This window comes from Toxotes jaculatrix, chromosome 7, assembly GCF_017976425.1.
Source record: "Toxotes jaculatrix isolate fToxJac2 chromosome 7, fToxJac2.pri, whole genome shotgun sequence".
NCBI lineage: Eukaryota > Metazoa > Chordata > Actinopteri > Toxotidae > Toxotes > Toxotes jaculatrix.
The window spans coordinates 12305011-12326147 of NC_054400.1; the positions used below are offsets into that span (position 1 = coordinate 12305011).

Here is a 21137-nt window from a genome sequence, read left to right on the forward strand (position 1 = left end):
GTCTGGCAGCTTTTGGCTAGCACAAATGATTTTTGCTGTCCTACAGGTATCCTGCTTTAAGGATGCAGAAGCATGATCCCTAGAAACAAATCTATCGCAACACTCCTGTAAAAGAAATAATAAAAAAAAAGAAAAAATATCTAACCAAAATATTTTATTTTCACTGTCTGGTGTCAATGAAAACTGCAGCAGATATGCAGTATATGTTCACATGGAATGTACAATCACTTGCTCTCCATTACAGCGAGAAGTTTGTTAAAAATGTTGCATCTTATCAACAATAAACACTTTAATTAACTGTAAAGGGACAACAGAGCTACTGCCCACATAGATAAACAAGCTACATTTAAACTTCACACCTGTTTCCATTACAGCCAGAGAGAATCCAATTTGTACATATATCTGGCACAGGGACATGCTTGGCTTTATCCCAGGGAAAGGCACTGGTGCCAAGGCTGCACACTGAGAAGTGCAGCCTACTGTATGTAATACTGCCAGCCAGCTCATCAGTAGTAAATACAGCGTGTGTGGTGTATGGGAATGTGGGCCATCTCTTCGTGGTGCTGCTTGGCGTAAGGCCACAGGTAGAAGTCAATGATTGCGGAGTTGATGTTGCATGTCTGTCCGTCTCTCTCCTGCACCAGCTTGTGAAGTCGGTCTTTGATCAGCTCCACAGACCAAATGGAACAACCTCGGATCTCAACCTCTCTCCTGTCCCCTGAACACAGCAGCTCGCCTGAAAGAAATGGGAGACAAACACATAACACAGAGTGATTACATGGTACTATTTTTAAATGATTAATCTATTTATGCACACACTCCCGTCTCACCTCTTTCCAGCATCTGCATCAGTGTGTCAGAGTATCGCAGTACTCCAAGGTAGACGAGGGCCTGTGGGACCCTGTAGTCTGCAAACATCGTGAGGCTGTCCATGTTAATGATATCGCCCTCTCCTCTAGCTTCCATGACGCCCCAGAAATCTGCCACAAGGATTTGGGCTCGCTTGTAAAATGAGACTCTCTTCCCCTAAAAGAAACAGGACACTATACATTATACTCTACTCATACTGTATGTGCTGTTTGTTCAAACATCTGTTTGTGCCTAACCCATTGTTGTTTATTACTAGACAAAAACATAATGGCAACAATGTGTGTGCTTAGAGTGCACATTATTTATTTGCTTCTTCACGGACTATGAGAGAGAGAGTTAGAAATATTGCCACACTGTCCTTGGCCAGGAGATGGAACTCTAACATCACAATTTATCCTCTCCAAATGCATACATCTATCTCAGATCAAATACACATCCTATAAGCTTTCAAGACGTTTTATAAACATTGTATATTTTTATTAGACTATGAATTTAAAATGTCTGCACATGTACAGTACATTTCTTTTACATTCAGTGAATTCAAGAGGAAATCTGAGGTAACCAATGGCCTCTATTCTGTAAAATAAAAGACGTGAACACCAAAGATAATTCTTCCAAATGTTCTGGCAGCTATATTTTGTTTGTAATCTATCTATTATTATTTTAATATCTGAGATTAATGTTTTAAACATTCAATGTCTTGTCTGTGAAACCGTAGACAAACTAAAATCTAGACAACTCAACAACTAGACAACATTTCTACAAACCTGAACTTTGCATTTACAGAAAATAAATAATAAAGTAAAATAAAGAAAACTTCTCTGTGGAACATGTACATTTCTCTGCCCATTCCCAAACATGAAATGTTTTACAATTTTAGAAAAGGTCCAGTATATCTCTAACCTCATACATAGCTTCATCCCTGTAGGAAGGGATCTTCTCCACGATGAGCTCCACCATCTTCCGGGCATCGTTCCCGGCTTGGCTGATAAAACTGCGGAAGCTTCCACCATGTTCCAGCAACACGCGGCCGCCTTCAGTCAGCACCTTGTTACACACATTCAGTTCAAATTTGACAACGATGAAGAGCAGAAGGTCAAGCTGCATACTTTCACTTTCCATTTAACATAAAGAAAATACAGTTGAGGTAATAACACTACAATTTTAACACTCATAAACAAAATATAGCAATTACATGACCTATTAGTTTTCTTAGTTAATTTGAACATTTATCCAAAAAGATAATAAAATGATTTAATCTGTAAAGTATTATTATAGTAGGTTGAAGGTTCATACAAAGAAAAATAAAATACACATCTATACAGCTGCCATATGAATACAACAATAAAATCTCAGACACGTTATGTAAAATGGAATGTAACAGTGCGTTGGTTTTTGATTCACTGTACCTTCTATATTCAGTCTATTGATTAGAGAGATAAGATGATCCATTCTGTTTTTCTCACCACATCTATTTGTCTCTTAGCTGAAAAGAACTGCTTTAGTAATTGCTTCAGCAAAAGTCAGCTGTGCATTCAGAAGAGTCAAATATTACACTTAAATTGCAAATGCAAGGCGCAACTCTGGGCATCCTTTTCATCGCTATACTGAAGGTGCATCAAATGCTATGATACCAAAGTAACATTACTGATGTGACCTGTGGATTAGCTGTATCATTACATCCCTGACATCATGGCTATGGGTTCATTAACATGATAATGTTAGAACCTTGTGGCGTTCCTGAAGCATCGGCATTGGAGTTTCATTGTCTGATCGAAGAACATGTCCCAGCTCTTCCACACTCATCTGAGAGAAGTACTTGGGATCAGTGATGGGTATACCTGTGGAGTGAGGAGAAGAGGAGCAGCTCGACAGATTTATCTTGAGACAGGAACTACTGGAGAGAAAGAGGACTCTCAAAGCTACTAAGTTATGAAGTTACAGCTTCCCATAATAACAGGAATACAACTCCACAGTAGCCATTTCTCGCAAGAGGCTCAAAAGACATAATTTGTTCTGATCTCATGCTGTCAACCCTTGAGATTCACATTCTGGAGCAAAGCTACCTGTGTTTTTCTGAGAGATTCTCTTGTAATTATAAAGGCCACAGCGACCACACATTGAGAGCACTATTCCATATGAGACATAATTGATTCATATCCGGAGTCATTCACGCTAATTATGAATGATGCACAGCCGCATGCAGAGCTACAAGCAATTTCCCAGCAGTCCAAGTTCAAGTAAAGGGCGCATACACAATAATTGGCAATAGCAGTGCAAAACAAAAGCGCAGAAAATAGATAACCTAAAAGAGAAATCAAAAAGGGCTTGAATATACATCTTTTCCTCCCGAGACGAAGCTTCTGACAAAAAGGATAAGTCAACCTAAAAGGCACAGATGTCATGTTTCACTGTTAGAGCACAGCCTTACTTCTTCTTCATAATTCTGACATTTGTATCACCCAGGCTGCTTGTAGAATCTGGTTTGTCTTCTGTGTAATTTTGATGAAAAGCTGCTCAACAAATGTAAGTAACAGCCATGTTTCATCACCTCAACTTCACACCTGGGAAAGGAGGTCAGATGTGTGCCTGAACTGGTTCAGGCTCCAAAGTGTTTTTCACACAAAAAGATGCTACTACAGGTCGAATATTTACCTTTTTATGATTAAAAAAAAGGCAAAGCAAAAAAAACAACAACTTACAAGCCAAATTCTGCTGTCCATGTTATCATTTTTTATTTAATGATATACCATACATCCTCTCACCTTCCTCCATGGCCCTGGTGATAGCGGCACACAGTGTCATGTAGCCTGTGTATGTAGTCCCTTCATAGCTCACCTCACACTGCTGAATCTCTTTCTCTGGCCAAAAGGAGAAGTTCATAGTGTCCACCACAAACACCCAGTTCAAGGCCTGCAGTGTTGAAAGACATAAGTTATTAAGACAGAACAAAAGGCTGAGAACTTGAGAAGCTGAGAGAGCCACCAAAATGCTTAAACCATGTACTGAGCAGTTAATGCAATGTAATATAAAGTCTTTGGAAGGGTTTCTCCGCTTTGAAGCCCATGTTTAGTTTGTTGTTTTTCCTCAGTGTTGATTATTCTGCCAATAATTTTTCTCATTAAGTGTTTAAAATTTATAACATAGTGAAAAATGTCTGTCACAATTTCCTAGAACAACAGATGACCTCTTCAAACCTTTTGCTTTATCCAGCCAAAAGTCTAAACCTCAAAGATATTCAGTTTATGATTCAAAACACAGAAAAGCAGCAAATCCTCACACGTCTGAGAGGCTAGAACAATCAAACGATGCTCGATAAACACCTTAGAAAATTTATCAAGTATCTAGTAAGCTGCTCATAGAATTTTCTGTTGATTGACTAATCGATTGTTAAAGGTATTCTTAACTGTCAGAAGCAGCAATTAATCATTTCTACAAATTGTCCTAAATGTACAGATACAGACTAAGCTAGACAATCAGAAATCATCTGAAATTTCTGTCATTCATTCCATTTTAGCAGAGGTGTAGACATGAGTAATTCAATCATGCATCCTTCTAGGATTTTTGTGGTCCCGCTCTACGTGTGAGCCCCAAGGTTTATCACCTGTCACCTCCATTACTGAATATTTGTGCAATATTTCTGCTTCTTCATTTTCACTGAACACAATTTTCTATGTAGCACGTTGTTCACTACTTATGGATAATGAGAGCATGTAATTAGCACTCTGGTTGGCACCAGCTGTTCACAAACTCCCCTGGTCGGATGTGGGTTCTGGGGCCAATGGATTTGCCTTCTTCCAGCCACTGGCTGACAGACTATCACTATGTCGGAGACTGTAGAGCATCTCTGCCGCCTTCTGCACTCCTTCCTCCTCCACAGACACATCCCGACTCCGCTCTGCTATGAACCGACCAGACTCATAAGGAAGCAGAGGTGTTTCCATGATGGATACTGTATGGAGCAAAGACACAACTGAAGGAACACACAAAGGAAAACAAGCAAACATAAATATGAACACATTCCCCAGCAGTGCCTAGATTAGTCTAAGGAAGTAAACACATTCATGACAAAATAAACCTGGAGTAGACTAGTTCTAGTAAAAAACAGAGACTTCAGGAGCAGGTTCTATGAGCATGCATGGGTGGGTGTAGGGGGAGTGTGAATGCCAGTGCCCTTTTCATACTGAAACAGCAATATCCTACATTCATCTCTGGGGACGTGCCATTTTATAGATTATCTCCCTGCTTTATTAGATAATTCACATTGAAAAAACATAATGAAGATAGGAGAGATGTAACAAAGCAAAAACATTTCTTTTTGAAAAGAAAATATTTCTATTCTTTAGCGATATAGTTTCATGATGATGATATGATCCACTTTTAAACAGTAAATTAAACAACCCAAAAGGATATAAAATAACAAAAAACAGTACTGCTAATTTTACTTAAGTAAAGGATCCAAATACTTCCACCACTGTCAACCTCCACAGTGTTGCTGGAGCTCTGAGATGCACACTGTCACTTGTGCAAGACATTGATGCTGGTTTTCAAACTCCTTCCATTCTGAAAATTATATCCCTCTCTGTCTGCCTGAAGTGTCCATTGCCTGTGAGTTAATGAGGCCTTCTCTGTCAGACTGATAATAGGACACTGTGACGCACAAACACAGTGGCCTACTGAATGAAATTCATTTTCACTGCTCATTCTGTGATGAGTCACATGATTTACTCTCCACTCTGCGAAAAAAAGCTCAGTTGTTGTTTTTCTTTTTTTCTTTTCCTTCCTGAAAAAGAGCACTATTATCCGTGTGTCTGTAAGTGGCTCAGTTATATCACGTCATTACATTTCATTGATAAACTGGAACAAGCAAAGTCCACTAAGACGTGAGTTTCGCCACTAATACGGACACAACTGAGCTTCCACGCCATGAATCAACAACATACGTTTTTAGATACAAATTTCCTGTATCGTATTTATTCATTACTTATTTATTCGTTCATGAATTGACGCTTTCCTCAACTTACCGATGAATGCAAATAAAGCACTGTGCAAACCTATGGGGCAAACTCGTGCTGCGTCGTATTCCCACTACCTGGTTTCGAGCTGTTGACCAATCAAAGCCTCCGTTGTATACGCACCACAGACTGATAGACCAATCAGAAGAAGGCAAGGAAGGAAACTCGAAAAACAATATCCGTTTTGAATACGCAAAAAATAATTATTGATCCCACATAAAAATTATTTTGTACATTTTCTAAAGGACCTAAAATCTATAATGTCAGTGGTGTGGGGTCATTAAATGCATCCAGCAAGGTCCTCCATTAACTCCAATTACATGGCAGTTTCATTATTTGGCCAGAAATGAAATGAAAGGATTAGTCAATTAACTGAAAGAAAAATATGTTCCAACAATATTGATAATTGTTCAAATTTTTTTTTTTTTACTAAAAAGATAAAACTCACTAGTTCCAGTTTTCTGTGATGATTTCCTGAATTTATTACGTTGGACTACATGGAACAATGATGGGCATTTCAACTGTCTTTTGACATTTTATTCACTGCGAAATCAGTCGAATAATATAATGAAAATGACTGTTGCAGCCTTACAGGTCTCCTATAATGGAATAATACCACTTTGCCTAAGGTTTTCTGCATGTTAATTACTTGGCTCAGACAAAAAATGGAAGCATTTGAAACAACTAATTTTTACACCAAACAAGTGTCCCTATACAGGACCAGGGACAACAAGATGGAGGATGGAAGACAGGTCATAGTGGTACAATTTTCCAACTAATTTGCATTTAACTTATGTTTTCCGCAATTCCTTAAATTTGGCTCCGATCTGTCTGTGGACAGTTGCCCACTTTGCTCCATTGGTGTTCTAATTTTAGCAATATCTCCCAGTGAACACAAATTAAAGTTTAATGCTACCAGGAAAGTCAACAAGACTCTCAAGTTTCAACAACATAATTAGGTGAGTCAACTAATCATTTTGTGGACCAGCCATAAAAGAATCCACAACAATTCTGTAACTGATGAATAACTTTTGAAGTGAAAATGCCAAAAATTTGCTGATTCCAGCATTTTTAATGTGACAATTTGCTGCTATTAAATATAATTTCTTTGGGATTTTGGATGAAAAGAGTTTAAAGACTTCACCTTCAGCTCTAGAAATTTGTGATGGACATTTTAGATAGAACAGTAATTCATTTCATGCGTAAAGTACCAGCTAGATACCACCAATCACATACCACCTTTAGTGCAAATGGCATCATCAGTGCAGAGAAAACTTGTCCAGCTGCAAGGATTTCCGAAAAAATAAATAAATCAGCAAGAAACCTGGTTCAGTAAAAAGTGGCATCATCTTTATTCATTTTACAATTTGACAATGTGAAGTCTACAGCATGGAGAGCACAGGAAATTGCAGGGACAAAATAGTTAAGTTCAACATCATTTATCAAATCTCCAATAATGTCTAATTTCTAGCTACATGATTCCATTTGTGAGAAGTTACCCAAATGATTCATATTTATTTCATCACACAACTACTGTGGATATTCTCACAAATTAGTCAAACTGTCCTGTATCTGGTGTGTACAAGAGTCCCAACATAAACATCCCAAAATTCAATCTGAGGGGTAAAAATGACCACATCTAAAAAAAAAAAGAAAGAAAAAGAAAAACAAGACAAAACCAAAAAAAAAAAGGTTTCAATAAAAAAAGAAACATAGCTTACATTCTGCATGTTGCACAGAGTGGTAATGTGGTACAACTGTGTGTCAAAGGGACCGATATAGACAACAGAAAGCACACCAGCCCACACATGCCGACATGCGCGCACACATACACACACCGGACAGATTTAAACCGGACACAAAAACATACACATTAAAATCATAAAAAACAAAACCATCAAAAATAAAGGTTATGTTTATTTTTGTCTATCAGGAGAATGAAGAATATTTTGATAGAGTGAGTGTTAGAAAACAAAGTGTATCTGATAAACTAATGGACTACACTCTTAAAAATGCAGAACATCTACATTTTCTTTTATGCACAGGAATGTTGGACATTTATTTCATTAAAAAATACAAAAATAAAATTCAAAAAGGACACCCACGATCCAGAATAATAGTCTGAAGGGGATATGTCGGACAGGGGTAGAAAGGTTGGGGGTGGGGGTGGGGGGGCAAACTGAGTCTGCTTCAATCTGAGTCTCCTGGGTCTACAGCAAATGACCAGAGTACTGCTTCACACTGAAATAAAAAGAGTGGAAAAATAAATAAAATACAGCAGAAGGAAAACTGCAATTCACACGTCAATGACAGTATAAATATATAAATATATATGGCTATGCAACAGTGGGAGGATGAAGTCTTGGGAGGAGAAGGATGGGGAGGCAGAGCGGGAAGAGAGACAGCGAGTAAGAAAGACAGGCAGAAAGGAAGAGGGGGGAGATGTGACATATGTGGCTGAAGGAGAGCGAGGAAGATGAAGAGGAGGAGGAGGAGGAAAAAAAAGGGGTGTGGTTAGTCCTTGTGTCCAAGCAGGTGCAGCACACTGAAGGGGGAGGAGAGGAAGGAAGAGGTAGGCAGGGTTAGTTACCATGGCAACACTACACTACTCATGAGACAGCGGCGGCGGCAGATCTACAGCTGTATTAGCATTCGGGCTAAGCTCAGATAGCATCAACAAGGAAGTAGTGTGTATTATACGTGCCTACTGGTTGCCAAGGGAGACAGAAGAGGAGGAGCCCGTGCTGTTTGGCAGACTGTGATTTGTTGTCAGTTGATCTAACTAAAAACAACAAAATCACTAGTCTTCCACACAGCAGCAGCCAGGGGAAGAATCAATCCACTCCCTGCTTCACAGTGAAACGGCTTAGATGGAAAATAGATATTTTTTTTCTCCTTCTATCAATCACATTCAATGGACAAATGTGACAGTCAAAGAAACATGTCAATCACATTGACCCTTTTACAAAAATGTTATGCAGTAAGTACAACTATTAAGTTTGCCTACTCCATCACAGCCATTTCATGTAAGAGGAAGGTTTGAACAAGTTGCAGGTTGCATGGGGAAGAAAGGAAGGGGGTTAGTGAAGAAGAGACAGCAGGCAACAGAAATGCATAACCCAACTAAAAGTGGGTAAACTAGTATTAGGATGCAATTTCAGAATATCATTTATGCATTTACAATCTTAACCAAATCTACAATCTACACGTGTGGTTCAGTGGACTGAAAGAGAGGTTAAGAGAGAAAGCATCTTTCAAGTAGCTGCAGTTCTTTTTAGCTCACATGACAAGACTTCAGTTTCTAAGTTGGTTGCATCAACCAACTTTTTTATAAAACAGCCACACAGAGGTGAGCTGAGGCCAGGTTAAGAGCCCACAGAGCAAATTCATGGAGGTTGTCAAATGGTTCCACTCTAAGAGGGCAAACTACCTTGATGGGATAAAATGGTTCAACTACAACTTGTAGTTACAACAAGTGGCTGAATGAAGGATTTCTGCATCTAATAAGATGGAAGTCAGAGTAATACAACAAGGCCGAGTCAGAACTTGCCTGTTCTGTAGAAGGTACTGGGCGTTCTGGATCTGATCCTGGGTGCCAGTAATGGTGATGATTCGATCCTCAGAACCTTCCAGAGGCTCATCGATCTTGATGGAGGCTCCAGACTCATGGCGGATCTGTTTGATCCGTTGGCCTCCTTTACCAATGATAGAGCCAGCCAGCTGTTGGTGGGACGAACAGAGAATGAGAGGAGTCAGAAAGAAAGAAAAAACAAGCAGACAGAGCACTGGCAATGCAACTGTGTAGCTTAAAAAATGTGGAGGGCAAAAAGGAGGTGGAGACACTAAGCCAGAACAAAGCATGGCAGTCAGATATGCTAAAGAAAAATGTACAACACGTATTACAGTGTGATATGTGAAAAGGTGAATGATAACACTTGTCAAATGATGTTTGTTAATGACACTGAAAGACTACTATGACTTTATCTAGTGTGGGTGACAACATAACTTCCCTACAACTGGAATACTGTACCATTAATTATAGTTGTTGCACTCATTATGGAATATAATACACCCACATGACAAAATGTCATTTTTAATGAAAGGGTGCAGATGACATGAACATTTATGGCAACGTAGGGTTTTACGTGGTCTGACTGAATCTTAATTTATGTCATGAGGTTGTAGTGGCAGAAGGAAGTATCTTTCTTTGGTGTGTCAGTTTGTAAGTTATATTGCTGTCATTCACTCACATCTTTAGGGATCGTCACTTGTGTGGTGATGACAGGGCCACCCATGTCATTATAGGAGCCACGTCCACCTGATGGCAAGAGGGAGGGGAGAGGTGTAGACCAACACATATGAGCAGGGGAAAAGAAAAGGGCAGAAACAGAAGGTACATCAGTATAGCACGAAAAATCAATACTTTGCTTCCCACATTATCACACGTGGCTCAGCAGATTTTTCTGATCATACTTATCAATGAGGTGCAAAGACTCACCTGACTGGTAGCTGTCCCAGGAAGAGCTGTTGTCTAAGATGGAACAAAGCAACAAAGTACACTGACTCAGTGATAAGCAATGACAAGTTATTTCTTGGACATTTGTGAACAAATATTCAAACTACCTGTCCTCAATGCTAAACAAAAAAAATGTGGCTCATATATGTTAAAAAAAAGCTTCTGGGAAAAAAAAACTAAAAGTTTAATATATAATTAGCTGTGCTTTCAACATTTGTTTTAAATAGAAATATTTTAAGTCATTCCACTTGTTTCAATAAAAAGCACAATATTGTTGCAAACCAATAGCAAAAAAAACAACTTAACGTGAGTGACCCACAGTGCAGTTATTTTATCCATAAACATCACATTCAGACAAAAAGCTTGACACTACACTATGTCGGAAAGAACACTGAGGCCTGCACTCTCAGCCACACTGAGACACTAACAACCTTGAAACCACATCCATATAATGCCACAGAAAAATGTGAGGCTGAGCACTTACCATATCCTCCTCCGCTCTGTAAAAAATAAACAGAAACACAGACGGGTTACGTACAGTACAGCCAATTCCTTTCATCTTTCTACAGATCCCAAATGAATGGATGATGGCTTGCAAGCGTAAATGTATGGATGATGCAGCAGCCTCATCCATGAAGTAGACTCAACTAAAAGCCACCCAGTTTTCATCCATAAGCCAGACTCCTCCTCCTTCCCTCCCTCCACCCCTTCCCGTCTCTCCTTGCATCTCCATCAGCCCCCATTTTCACCTGCTATTCAGCTGCTGCTGTCACCAGGGCAACAGGCAATTCAAAAGCTGTTGCTGAGCAACGGCAGGCAGTATCCTGCCAGCTCTCAGAGAGGGAGAGAGAGGGAGAGAGAGAGAGACCTTCCAGTCTGTCAACAAAGCGTTATTATTGCCTAGCAACCAACCATGGCCACCCCCACCCTCCCCACCCCCAACATCCTCCCGCTCTTTGCAGGAAAAACAGGCTGGCCGTGAAAAGTACACAGTAAGAGGGCAATTATAGCTGATTATTATGGGGTGTCTCCGGCTGTGGTGATTATGGTCATTTGGTGGGATGGCTTACACCATGCCAAAACTAGCTTGGATGCATGGCCAGGGCTCTGATGAGTATGTGCACATGCATGTGCACATGAGTGACCAGCTATGTTTGTATTGTCAATAAAGCACAACCATCATGACAACACAATGGACAATCACAGCATATTGTCTAGTGCTAGGACCAAGCATTATGCTAGCCCGAGGATGCTGGTGCCCAGTGAGATACTAGTAGCAGAGCTGCAAGCATTTAGCAAAGGGTCACTAACCATGTTATCGCTATAGCGATCCGGTCTGCCTCTTCTGTCACTGGTGATGAAAGAGTGCCATACAGGCAGGGAGCCGTTTGGGGGGGGGGGGGGGGGGGGGGGGGGCAGAGAGAGAGAGAGAGAGAGAGAGAGAGAGAGAGAGAGAGACAGAGAGAGAGAGAGAGAGAGAGAGAGAGAGAGAGAGAGAGAGAGACAGAGAGAGAGAGAGAGATGTGGGTGGGGGTGGAAAGAAATAGAAAATGCTTAGAAAAAAATGCTTGACAACATTCCAAAGAAAATTTCTGGTCTAGGTCAAACTGCACACACACGCTGAGCAAGATTACAGTATAAACACATTTCCTCTCAGCCATCTTCCCACACAGTAACAGGAACAGCTCTGACAGTGTTATGGTGAGAGGAGTGACAGGTGGTGGTGATGATGATCAGAGCCAAGGACTGCTGCGTTTTCCCCCCAAAACTGAGTTCAAATAAAGGAATTAGCTGAAGAAATTTGTTTGGGTTTACTTGGTACTCTTGTTGTTCCTCAAGAACATACATGTATGGATGTCACTGTCATGTCAAACTATAGCCATATATGCTTGACAATGTCTCTGTAGCAATGTTGTTATACTAATCAAGAAAAATATTAAAATTCAACCCAATATATTAAGTATCTCACAAGGATGCCATGATATTTTTCTACAGACTGTATCAACCATATTTATCAGCTTAATTTTGATGTACGTTATCCAGGTGTGGACAGCTAACCAAGGCCGGGACATGACCGCATTATTCTGATTTTGGGGAGTGCAGAGATTCCCATCTATTTGAACAGCCAATCAAAACAGTTTATAGTGAATGAAAATTATGTTATGCATTTGTTATTTTCTACTTTCAAAGGGCTGAATGAAACTGAACTAGAAAGGGCAAACTAATGTAAAAGTGCAACTTTACATATTAAAGAAATGACTTCTCTGATTACAAGTCAGCTTGTGAAACCAAGCAGTTTTGCGGGGGATTTCAGTGATGATTATCACCTTGATATCAGCACATGACCCCCATACACACCACCACAAATACATTCTCTCAACCTGGGAAATACTATGAGTGAATAGCAGATTGGATGGGTTATTAACACAGGAAAGAGGAGGTCATCCAACATTACTGCAGTTCCCTACAAAGCACTCCAAATAAGTGGAGAGCAAATGGGTAAATGGGGAGCAGGGCAAGGGCATCACAGGCAAACAGACTATAGAAAAAGGGATGTTTGTAAGGCAGGAATTAGTATTGAAGATAAAGGACATGACATGAGGGCAAAAGTTTTCAAAGAGAGATATTTTCTCATGACAAGAAGTAAATAACCAGGCATATTTAAAAAAAAACTGCAATGATAAAGTAGTAAGGCAGGAAAATATGGGATGTGTAGGGATACCTCAACAAGTACAATTTCATTTTAATTCATCACGGCTAAACATTAGACACATTTGTGAATGGAAGATGTGCTAAACACCTGTCAGCAACAGTAAATTACTAATTCCTCACAAAGACCAATGGGTAACCTGCTACTCTACTGGAAGCACCACCCGATGATATTAATGAGGAATCTTTGTTTCAATAAATTATCTTGACAGAGCACATATAGTGTGGCAACTTTTAGAAATAGAAAATATCAGAATGTCAAAGTATCCCTGTTAAGATAAATTAAAGGACTTTTAATAAGAGGTTTGGGGACAGAAACTTACGTTGACCTGTCATCTGAGCCACGGTACGAGTCATAGTAACGATCATCTCTGTGGGCAAGATGGAGATGGGAAAAAGACACACAAACACACCCAGACATACAGTGATGAGCACACACAATTAATGGAATGATAACCATGTATACAAATACTTCCCAGAGGGGTGCACAGTGTGACACTGTACTACATGCAGAATACTGGACTCAGTTTATTCTATGAATTAGACATTGTAAGGCAAATCTAGTGAAATTGTGAACAGAACACACCTGAATGGAAAATAAGCACCTGAAGAAGGATTAAGCCTTGTATATGCAGATGGAGAAGTGGGGGAAAAAAGCGTGTGCTCTAGAAATATAACTCTAGCACTGAACAGAACCTAGTATGTCTAAATTATCAAACACTTATAACTCAAGAGGTTAACAGGAGTAAAAGGACTCAACCTCAAACTGATGAGTGGGGTCATGCAGTCATTTGGCACTATAGTGTTCAGTAAAACAAAAAATGTTCACATGATTGTATCTGTATGCACTGACAATATGCCAACTGTAATTTTTTTGGGGAAAAATAAATTAACACAAATATCAACAAACTAAATGAAGTGACCATGCCTTGTGACAGGACTTGACTTCCTGTATGGCAGAAGAAGCAAAGTATGAGAGCAGAAAAAAAGTGCAGCTCACTGTATATCACTTATATCCATCTCTTACCCTCCTCTGTGTGGGTGTCCCATGGGAATGTTGCGTCCACGGCTACTCCCCCTGCCAACTCTACTAGGGTGAGGTGGAGGAGGACCTCGGCGGGGGCTCATCTCATCGTAATCCCGGCGGGAAGGAGGCATGGGTCCCCGCCCCCCTCTGCTAGAGGGCATTCGGTCAAACCCTCGGTCTCCACCACTGGACCTGCCCCCACGCATGGGGAACCCTCCCATAAGCCTGCGGCCACCCCCCCTCTCTTCAAACATCATGGTGAATCCACCGTATTCATATGTTTCGTCATAGAAGTTAGGATCATAGGGTTGTGCGCGGCCCTTTATGGGAGCCTAAAAAGGACAACAGGGGGAGATATACAGACAATCAATAGAGTTTGTAATGCACAGTTTTTAAGGAAACAGGTGCATCAAGAAAAAAACGTGCATCTACAAACAACAATGTTGTTCCTAAAGTAAAAAAAAAAAACCTTGGTCAATTATGACATTAAATGTCCAAATGTGTAAATGTGTCATCTCCAACAAAACTCAAAATCAGCTGTGTATGACATACAGTTGACATGTTACACTAAGCTACATTTAAAATTTCCATACATCAAGGTCTCCTCAATCAGAATAAACAGAATTCAATTAATGGCTTCAAAACATTCCATCTCCCTTCAATCTTAAACATCTAAAGGGTGGTAGCCTGACGGACACTATACAAGATTCTTACTTCAGAGATGAGCTCCAGCATAGTCTTGATACACTCCACCACTCTCTCCGTTTTACCGCCAACCAGCACCACCCGGTCTGTCGACTGAGGACAACACTCCTGAAACAGCTTGATGCTGGTCTTTGTGTTCTAGAAACACATAGGCACAAGGACATATGAGTGGGCACAGAAGAATAGAAAGCTACAACAGACAAGTGTCAGATTAAAGGAAAAACTTCATTAAACGAGCAGAGAAACATAATGATTGCAGATGATTCCACACACTGCATGGTACAATTAAGAAATTAACATCCAATCATGCTCTGCAGCATAAAAATGCTGAGCAGGCCCAGTTGATTCTGATTTTGCATCAAGATGGCAAGAGGACAGCGTTCTCCACCACCATCATCAAAACATCAAAGGAGAGAATATCTTTTGGAAGAATGGTGTTCTCAGAGACTAATAGAATCAATGCCAGTGCACACTTAAGCTGTTCTGGTAGCACACAGTTGCTCAACAGCTCACTACAACATGTTAGGTTGGTGTTTCCTTCAATTTTCACCCGTCTGTACATGATGCAGCAGTTAACTTTACTGTGGAAAAAATAAACTCAGAGCATTTACACATCAAATCACAACTATGTCTTTTTACGGGTATTTCCATGTCTTTGAGGTCTTCCAGGACATAAATTGATACGGAATAATTAACAGTTTAGAAAATTCAATAACAATTGCATTTGCAAGAAATTACATTTAAAACAATAGAAATAAGAAAATGTATAATCCAGCTGGGTTTAATCCTTCTGTGCATTTGCCAGCACACAAAGCTGTGTGTTGTACATTACTCACATTTCAGTCTGTAAACTGCTTTGCAACTAATTTAATCACAAACTACTGATTGCCATTCCCTTGTATCAACATACCTCCCGGAGCTCCTTGATCTTGGCTCCCTTCACCCCGATGATTGAGCCAGCAAGGCTCTGGTGGATCAGCAGACGCAGCTCACAGTCAAAATCCATACCATTGTACTGCTGGTACTGAGGGGAACATTTAGCGTGTTAATACTATGATACAATCTATTTAGGTCTCTGAAAGATGACGGCAAGTTAAACCTCAAAACAAAACGCAGACACAAGTAATCTGACGGGTTTTGAACCAGCGCAGTTTAACCTACCTAGGCCGCTAATTTGCAAGTGAAAACAGAGGTAAAATTAGCAAGTGCACAAAAGTAAAGCACACACTGTAAATTCAATTTGAGAAAGCATCTCTGCAAAACAATGGAAATTTACAAGAGATAATTTAGTGAGAACTGCTAACATTCACCATAAATACGAGGAATAAATACTTTAATTTACTGAGTTCAACTGAACTTAATACCAAGAGAAAGAAAATAAGCTCAAGAAGTTTGCACCTCTTCCAGTGTTGGGATAATCTTCAGCAGGATTTCTCCAACTGTCTCGATGTCAGCGCTGATGCTCAGGATGCTTCATATTTCACCCACCAATGACAAGGCAGAGAACAGCCACACAGGGAGGGTGGGGTTGGGGGGTGCCAGCAAGGCATCCCAGGAGGAAGGGAACAACATTTCAGATCAGAGAATTCATGACATCCCCTTTTGTTGCCAATAGAAAAACAGTCAAACCCCATTTAACCAACTCTCTACTGAGACTAATACAGCTAAATAAACTGTTGAGGTCCGGTGTTTGATACGCATTTACAAGCTAGGTCGACGCTGTAACTGGGAATAAGCTGGTACCCAAACAATGCAATGAAAAGAAAACAGTCTTTTGTCCAGAGAAAGGAAGAAAAGAGACAAAATAAAAAGGGACCCAAAGAAAAGTGACTGCATTTGGTGACCACTGAAGGGGCAAGACGGGGAGGGTGAAGTCTGAGGAAGATCTGGCAGCAATAAGCACCAATGGCGCCAGAGAGAACTCTAAAGTCCTAAAGCACAATTTGGTGGATGCACACCACAAAGACTCTGACTACAAAGACCCCTAGTAAGGTGCCCAACACAACTTTAAAAGATCAGGGAAGATGGAGAGAATGAATGAATCTCCTCTCCTATTTCTATCATTTGCAATGGGCCCTGTCTTTAAAATTTGGTTTGGACATCTATTTTTGATGCTTTTTTTGACCAAGAAATTGTGAACAAAATTTTGTTGTCTGCACCCACCTAGTGACATAATAAAATAAACACAATGAATTTACTGATCAAGAGAACTTAAGCACAGTTTGTACATGGAAGAAGAATGGTAGACAGCTGAGAGAGAGCAACAGAGCACATTACACCATGGAAAATGTTTGCCACCACTGGAGTTGATGCTTTTTTAAGGGATGGGACAAGCGAGAAACATAAAACCAAAAGAAATGCAGAGGTGAGTGGGACAGAGAGGTAATCTGTACTTTCAATAGCTCCAGCAGTCAATATACATGTTTAGATGAAGCAGAAGACAGGAAAGGAAAGACACACACGCACACAACAATTCCTAGCTTCCCTTTTGGGCTTCAGAATGGATCAGCAGTCTATCAATATAATGAGGACATCACAAGGAAAGAATGGGATGGTGCAAAAAGCAGGTGAGCTCATGAATCTAACGAAAAACAAAAACACCAGTATATCCACTCTGAGGGGGGAGGGAGGTGAAAACGCGAAAGATAGAGGATAGATAATCATCAATGGAAAAAAAAAACACGGACATACTGCACAGATTATAGCAGAGATTCAAAAAGACAGTGGCAGATTGTGGAAAAAAATCCTGACAACACCAGCCTATGCTTCAATGTTGACGTGACTTTAAAAATGGCATATAAAGGATGTTGACATGACTTTAACAGGCTCAACAGGCAGATTTGGACATGAACGTATTTAGGCATTTTGACTCTAAAATACTGTGAGAACAGGTAGGTTAAAATACAGTGACTTGACAGAGGCAGGATGACAATTTATTATTCATTTCTTCTTGTTTGTTTGACCTGTTGTCAGGCAGTGAGAGGGAGGAGCTTAGGGACATACCGCTCAGGCCCACTGCTGTCTGGGACTGACACACTGGCATTGTACTGGGCGTGGCATGGGCAGGGGCCAGGGCCATTCGAGCACAGATGTCAATCAAGTAAGGCGCCCATTTAGGGACAGGGCACGATTATGGGCAGGGCCAACCAGGGTGTCAGGTGGGCGGGCGCAGGAGGGGCCATCCAGAACATGGGCAACAGAGGAGGAAGTGGGCAAAAAAGTCAACAGTAAAATAATAAACAAGGGAGGGGGAAGAGGGAAGAGGAATACATTTTTAATATACAGGCTCTACACTGTTCAAACGTGACTTTAATTTGATTCTCTCAGAGATTGGATTGTCAAAGAGAGAAAAGGAGAAAGGGTGACACTGGAAAATGGGTAATGGCATATTAAAAACATAAAGAGTTCAGAGTTGGGAATAGACCAGAGACAGTGAGAAAGAGGGGTAGAACAAATTGTGGAGGGCTACAGAAAGAGGCAAAGACATTGAAATGAATTAAGAACTGGCCAGGTTGCCTTAACACAAATGTTAGCTAGCGCTACAGGTGACCTCAAACACAACACTGTGCCCATAAATTTAAATTAACGAGAGCATCAGTGTTGCCACAACAGCGTTGTTACAAGAAATTATCATTATGGAGAAACAAATGGACATTAAATTGGACTTTTGTGCCTAGGGCCAGTTTAGCTGAGGCAATCACATGATGCTCATGTGAGAAGAAAAAAAAAACATAAAACCAACCCCAAAGGGTTTGTCAGAAGATCTCATGAACAGAGGGCTAATATCAACACAGGCAACAGCTAACCACACCCCTGTTTAATAGAAGAAAACATTGCCAAATACCAAAATAAGTTTTTAATCATTCATCCTTAAGTAAATGTTTAATTTAAAAAAAAAAGAAACAAAAGAACTGCAGTCCTATGGTGGAGGCTGGGTAGTTTTGAGAAGCTGAACACCAGTGGAGGGGGGAAAAAAAGAACACAAAATAAAAATTCTGAACTAAATAAAAATTCAGCGTGTATAAAATAGTTGTACTCACGTCTGTACGCAGAGCTTTGATGTTTTTGCCACCCTTTCCAATTACAGCTCCTGCATTCTGAGATCACAGAGAATACTTACAAAAACTGAAAACATAACAAATACATGTAAATGAGAAAATGTGAACAATGGTACTGCAATTAACAGACAAGGTGTGAGAGAATATTACAATTGATGTCAGGGAAAACACAATGATTATGTGAACACCCATAATAAAAGGTGGAAATGAATTATTCAAAGGGCAGAGATGTCATGAGGGCAACAAAAAGAAAACCATTCAAAAATGGAGGGAGTACATTACATGAAACCTGCAGTTTTACTTGAGTGATGTGTAAAAGAGAGAAAAAAAAATCAAATAATTGAATAAGGATTCAACATGAAATGTGAAATGAAAGGGGAGCTGATTTACTTTGCTCTGCAGGAGGATGCGAAGCTCAACCATCTCGTCCGAGTTCCTGGAGCGCTTGAATGATTTCTGCTCATCTGCATCCTCAGCAGGGCGCTTACCTGGCGTAAGGAGATAAAAACACACACTGACAACCCTGCATGCATAGTCTTCCACACGATAAAATTAAATAATCAAAAAGACCACTGAAAGCAGTGAAGCACAGACTCACAGGACTCATATTTTCAGTTTTCATATTATAAGCTAAATCTACATGGATCACTATGTGATCATTATGAGAGATTGGGTTCTAAGATGGATACCATGTGAAAATGTTTAAATCATAGATAATTTACACTACTTTAAAAATCCAAGCTGTAAGTAATGAGGGACAACAACACCGCCACTGCTGTCCTTTCATTACATAACAGACATTTCATACATAGATTTGTTAAACCTGTCAACAAAGCAATGCTCCGACAACATAACAGGAAATATAAAGAAGTTATGTTTTATACCGTTAGTCTCTGTGTTGCTAAATGAAGTCTCTTCTTGCTGTTCAATTTCTGTCTCCATGGTCTTCTGACAGTGGAAGAGATGGGCTGGGCACCTCGGTCCGGGGAACAGGCGGAGGCAGCAGGGAGAGAGAAGCAGAAAACTGGCCCCTGTAAGCTGTGGCAGTCTGTCAGCATTGTAAGAAGGAGAAAGGATCAGTTAGGCAAAACAAGTTGTGTGTCGCAGATCTGGTTATTGAAGAACCCGGAATGAAACTGCGAGAAAAACTGGCGGAATAGCGGCACTCACCGATATTTATTACAGGGACAAGGGCGTGTTGATAGGCGGAACTAAATAAGCAAGGACCAAACAGCTGCTGCGACCTGCCGGGGAGGGAGAGGCTAGCTCAAATACTGAAGTGTAAAATGAAAAAGGCTGAGTGATAGCAAAGTTTCAAACGAACCGATTTTGATCACTATGTCCTTTCTATCTTCGGTGATCGATAACGTTATTTAACAAAACCGGTCAGCTGGGCTTATTTGTCATCCACCCAGCAAGCATTAAAACTCACCCATTATTATCTGTAGGGACACAATTATCATTATAATGATCTCAGTTATCAGATCGTCAAATTAATAGGATTTTTTGGGTGGAGAGAAGCGGGCATTTTGCAGTGTTTCCGAGTGTGAATGAAGCGTGCGACGGGCACGATCCTTCAGTTAAGAGATGAGTGATGAATGAGTAATAATAACAATATACTGGTATTTCCCAAACCGAAAGTTAGCTAGGTCCACTGAGGCTAACTCAAAGCTAAGGAGGTAACTGTGGTTAGTGTTAGCATTGGGGATAGCTAACTAGCCTGGAGGGAAGTGAGCTGGCTACGAGATTCTTCGTTTAGAATTGAATTAGTAATTTCGCTACATTTCAGTCCTACTCTTTTCAGACACTCTACTAGTTGCATACGATTCATGGCATCGCGATGGGTCACTGATCTAAAGCGAGTGTGTTGATGAAACCTTGCAAATCGATTAATACAAAGACCAGCCCTAGCCACTTAAGCTAGCTGTTAGCTAATTTCGCCATGTTGCCATGATTTCGTTTGAGCGTAAAAGGAGCTAGCCAGGCCAGCTAATTAGCCAGCGCTGGACCGGACACAAAATAAGTAACAACGTGCCTACCACAGACATACTTGTTTTTATAACACATAGGCACTTCAACTGCATTAAACAAAAACATCGCACAAAAAGGGGGTAATTTCGTCAAAACACAAACCTGCGGAGCAACACCTCGCTCGTCCCCCTTCCTTCTCTACCGAACCTGGAAATGTACAAATTCAGCAAAAGTGTGCTGATTGGCTGAACAGAAAGCAAATCAAA

The 21137-nt window shown here is 40.3% G+C and overlaps 2 protein-coding genes across 4 annotated transcripts; both read right to left on the minus strand.

Annotated features, from left to right (window-relative positions):
- Window positions 1-177: 177 nt before the first annotated feature.
- c7h9orf64 (chromosome 7 C9orf64 homolog) lies at window positions 178-5996 on the minus strand. 2 transcript variants are annotated; one of them, XM_041042566.1, is made up of 7 exons: window positions 5895-5996; window positions 4626-4822; window positions 3636-3783; window positions 2599-2711; window positions 1774-1917; window positions 831-1026; window positions 178-736 (listed from the first exon to the last, which is right to left on the minus strand). In XM_041042566.1, the coding sequence occupies exons 2-7, from the start codon at window positions 4812-4814 to the stop codon at window positions 507-509; spliced, it is 1020 nt and encodes a 339-aa protein (XP_040898500.1). In that variant the 5' UTR covers window positions 4815-4822; window positions 5895-5996; the 3' UTR covers window positions 178-506. The 2 variants fall into 2 exon arrangements, with proteins under 2 accessions (XP_040898500.1, XP_040898499.1); XM_041042565.1 differs by having other exon boundaries at window positions 4626-4843; window positions 5895-5941.
- Window positions 5997-7213: 1217 nt separating this feature from the next.
- hnrnpk (heterogeneous nuclear ribonucleoprotein K) lies at window positions 7214-21094 on the minus strand. Of its 2 annotated transcripts, XM_041041560.1 has the most exons (17): window positions 21034-21094; window positions 20071-20144; window positions 19785-19948; window positions 19291-19388; window positions 18883-18939; window positions 17846-17889; window positions 16241-16313; window positions 15753-15866; window positions 14852-14980; window positions 14138-14469; window positions 13434-13481; window positions 11713-11752; window positions 10886-10901; window positions 10384-10416; window positions 10136-10203; window positions 9436-9605; window positions 7214-8126 (listed from the first exon to the last, which is right to left on the minus strand). In XM_041041560.1, the coding sequence occupies exons 3-17, from the start codon at window positions 19840-19842 to the stop codon at window positions 8096-8098; spliced, it is 1311 nt and encodes a 436-aa protein (XP_040897494.1). In that variant the 5' UTR covers window positions 19843-19948; window positions 20071-20144; window positions 21034-21094; the 3' UTR covers window positions 7214-8095. The 2 variants fall into 2 exon arrangements, with proteins under 2 accessions (XP_040897494.1, XP_040897495.1); XM_041041561.1 differs by lacking the exon at window positions 20071-20144 and having other exon boundaries at window positions 21034-21087.
- Between the last annotated feature and the right edge of the window lie 43 nt (window positions 21095-21137).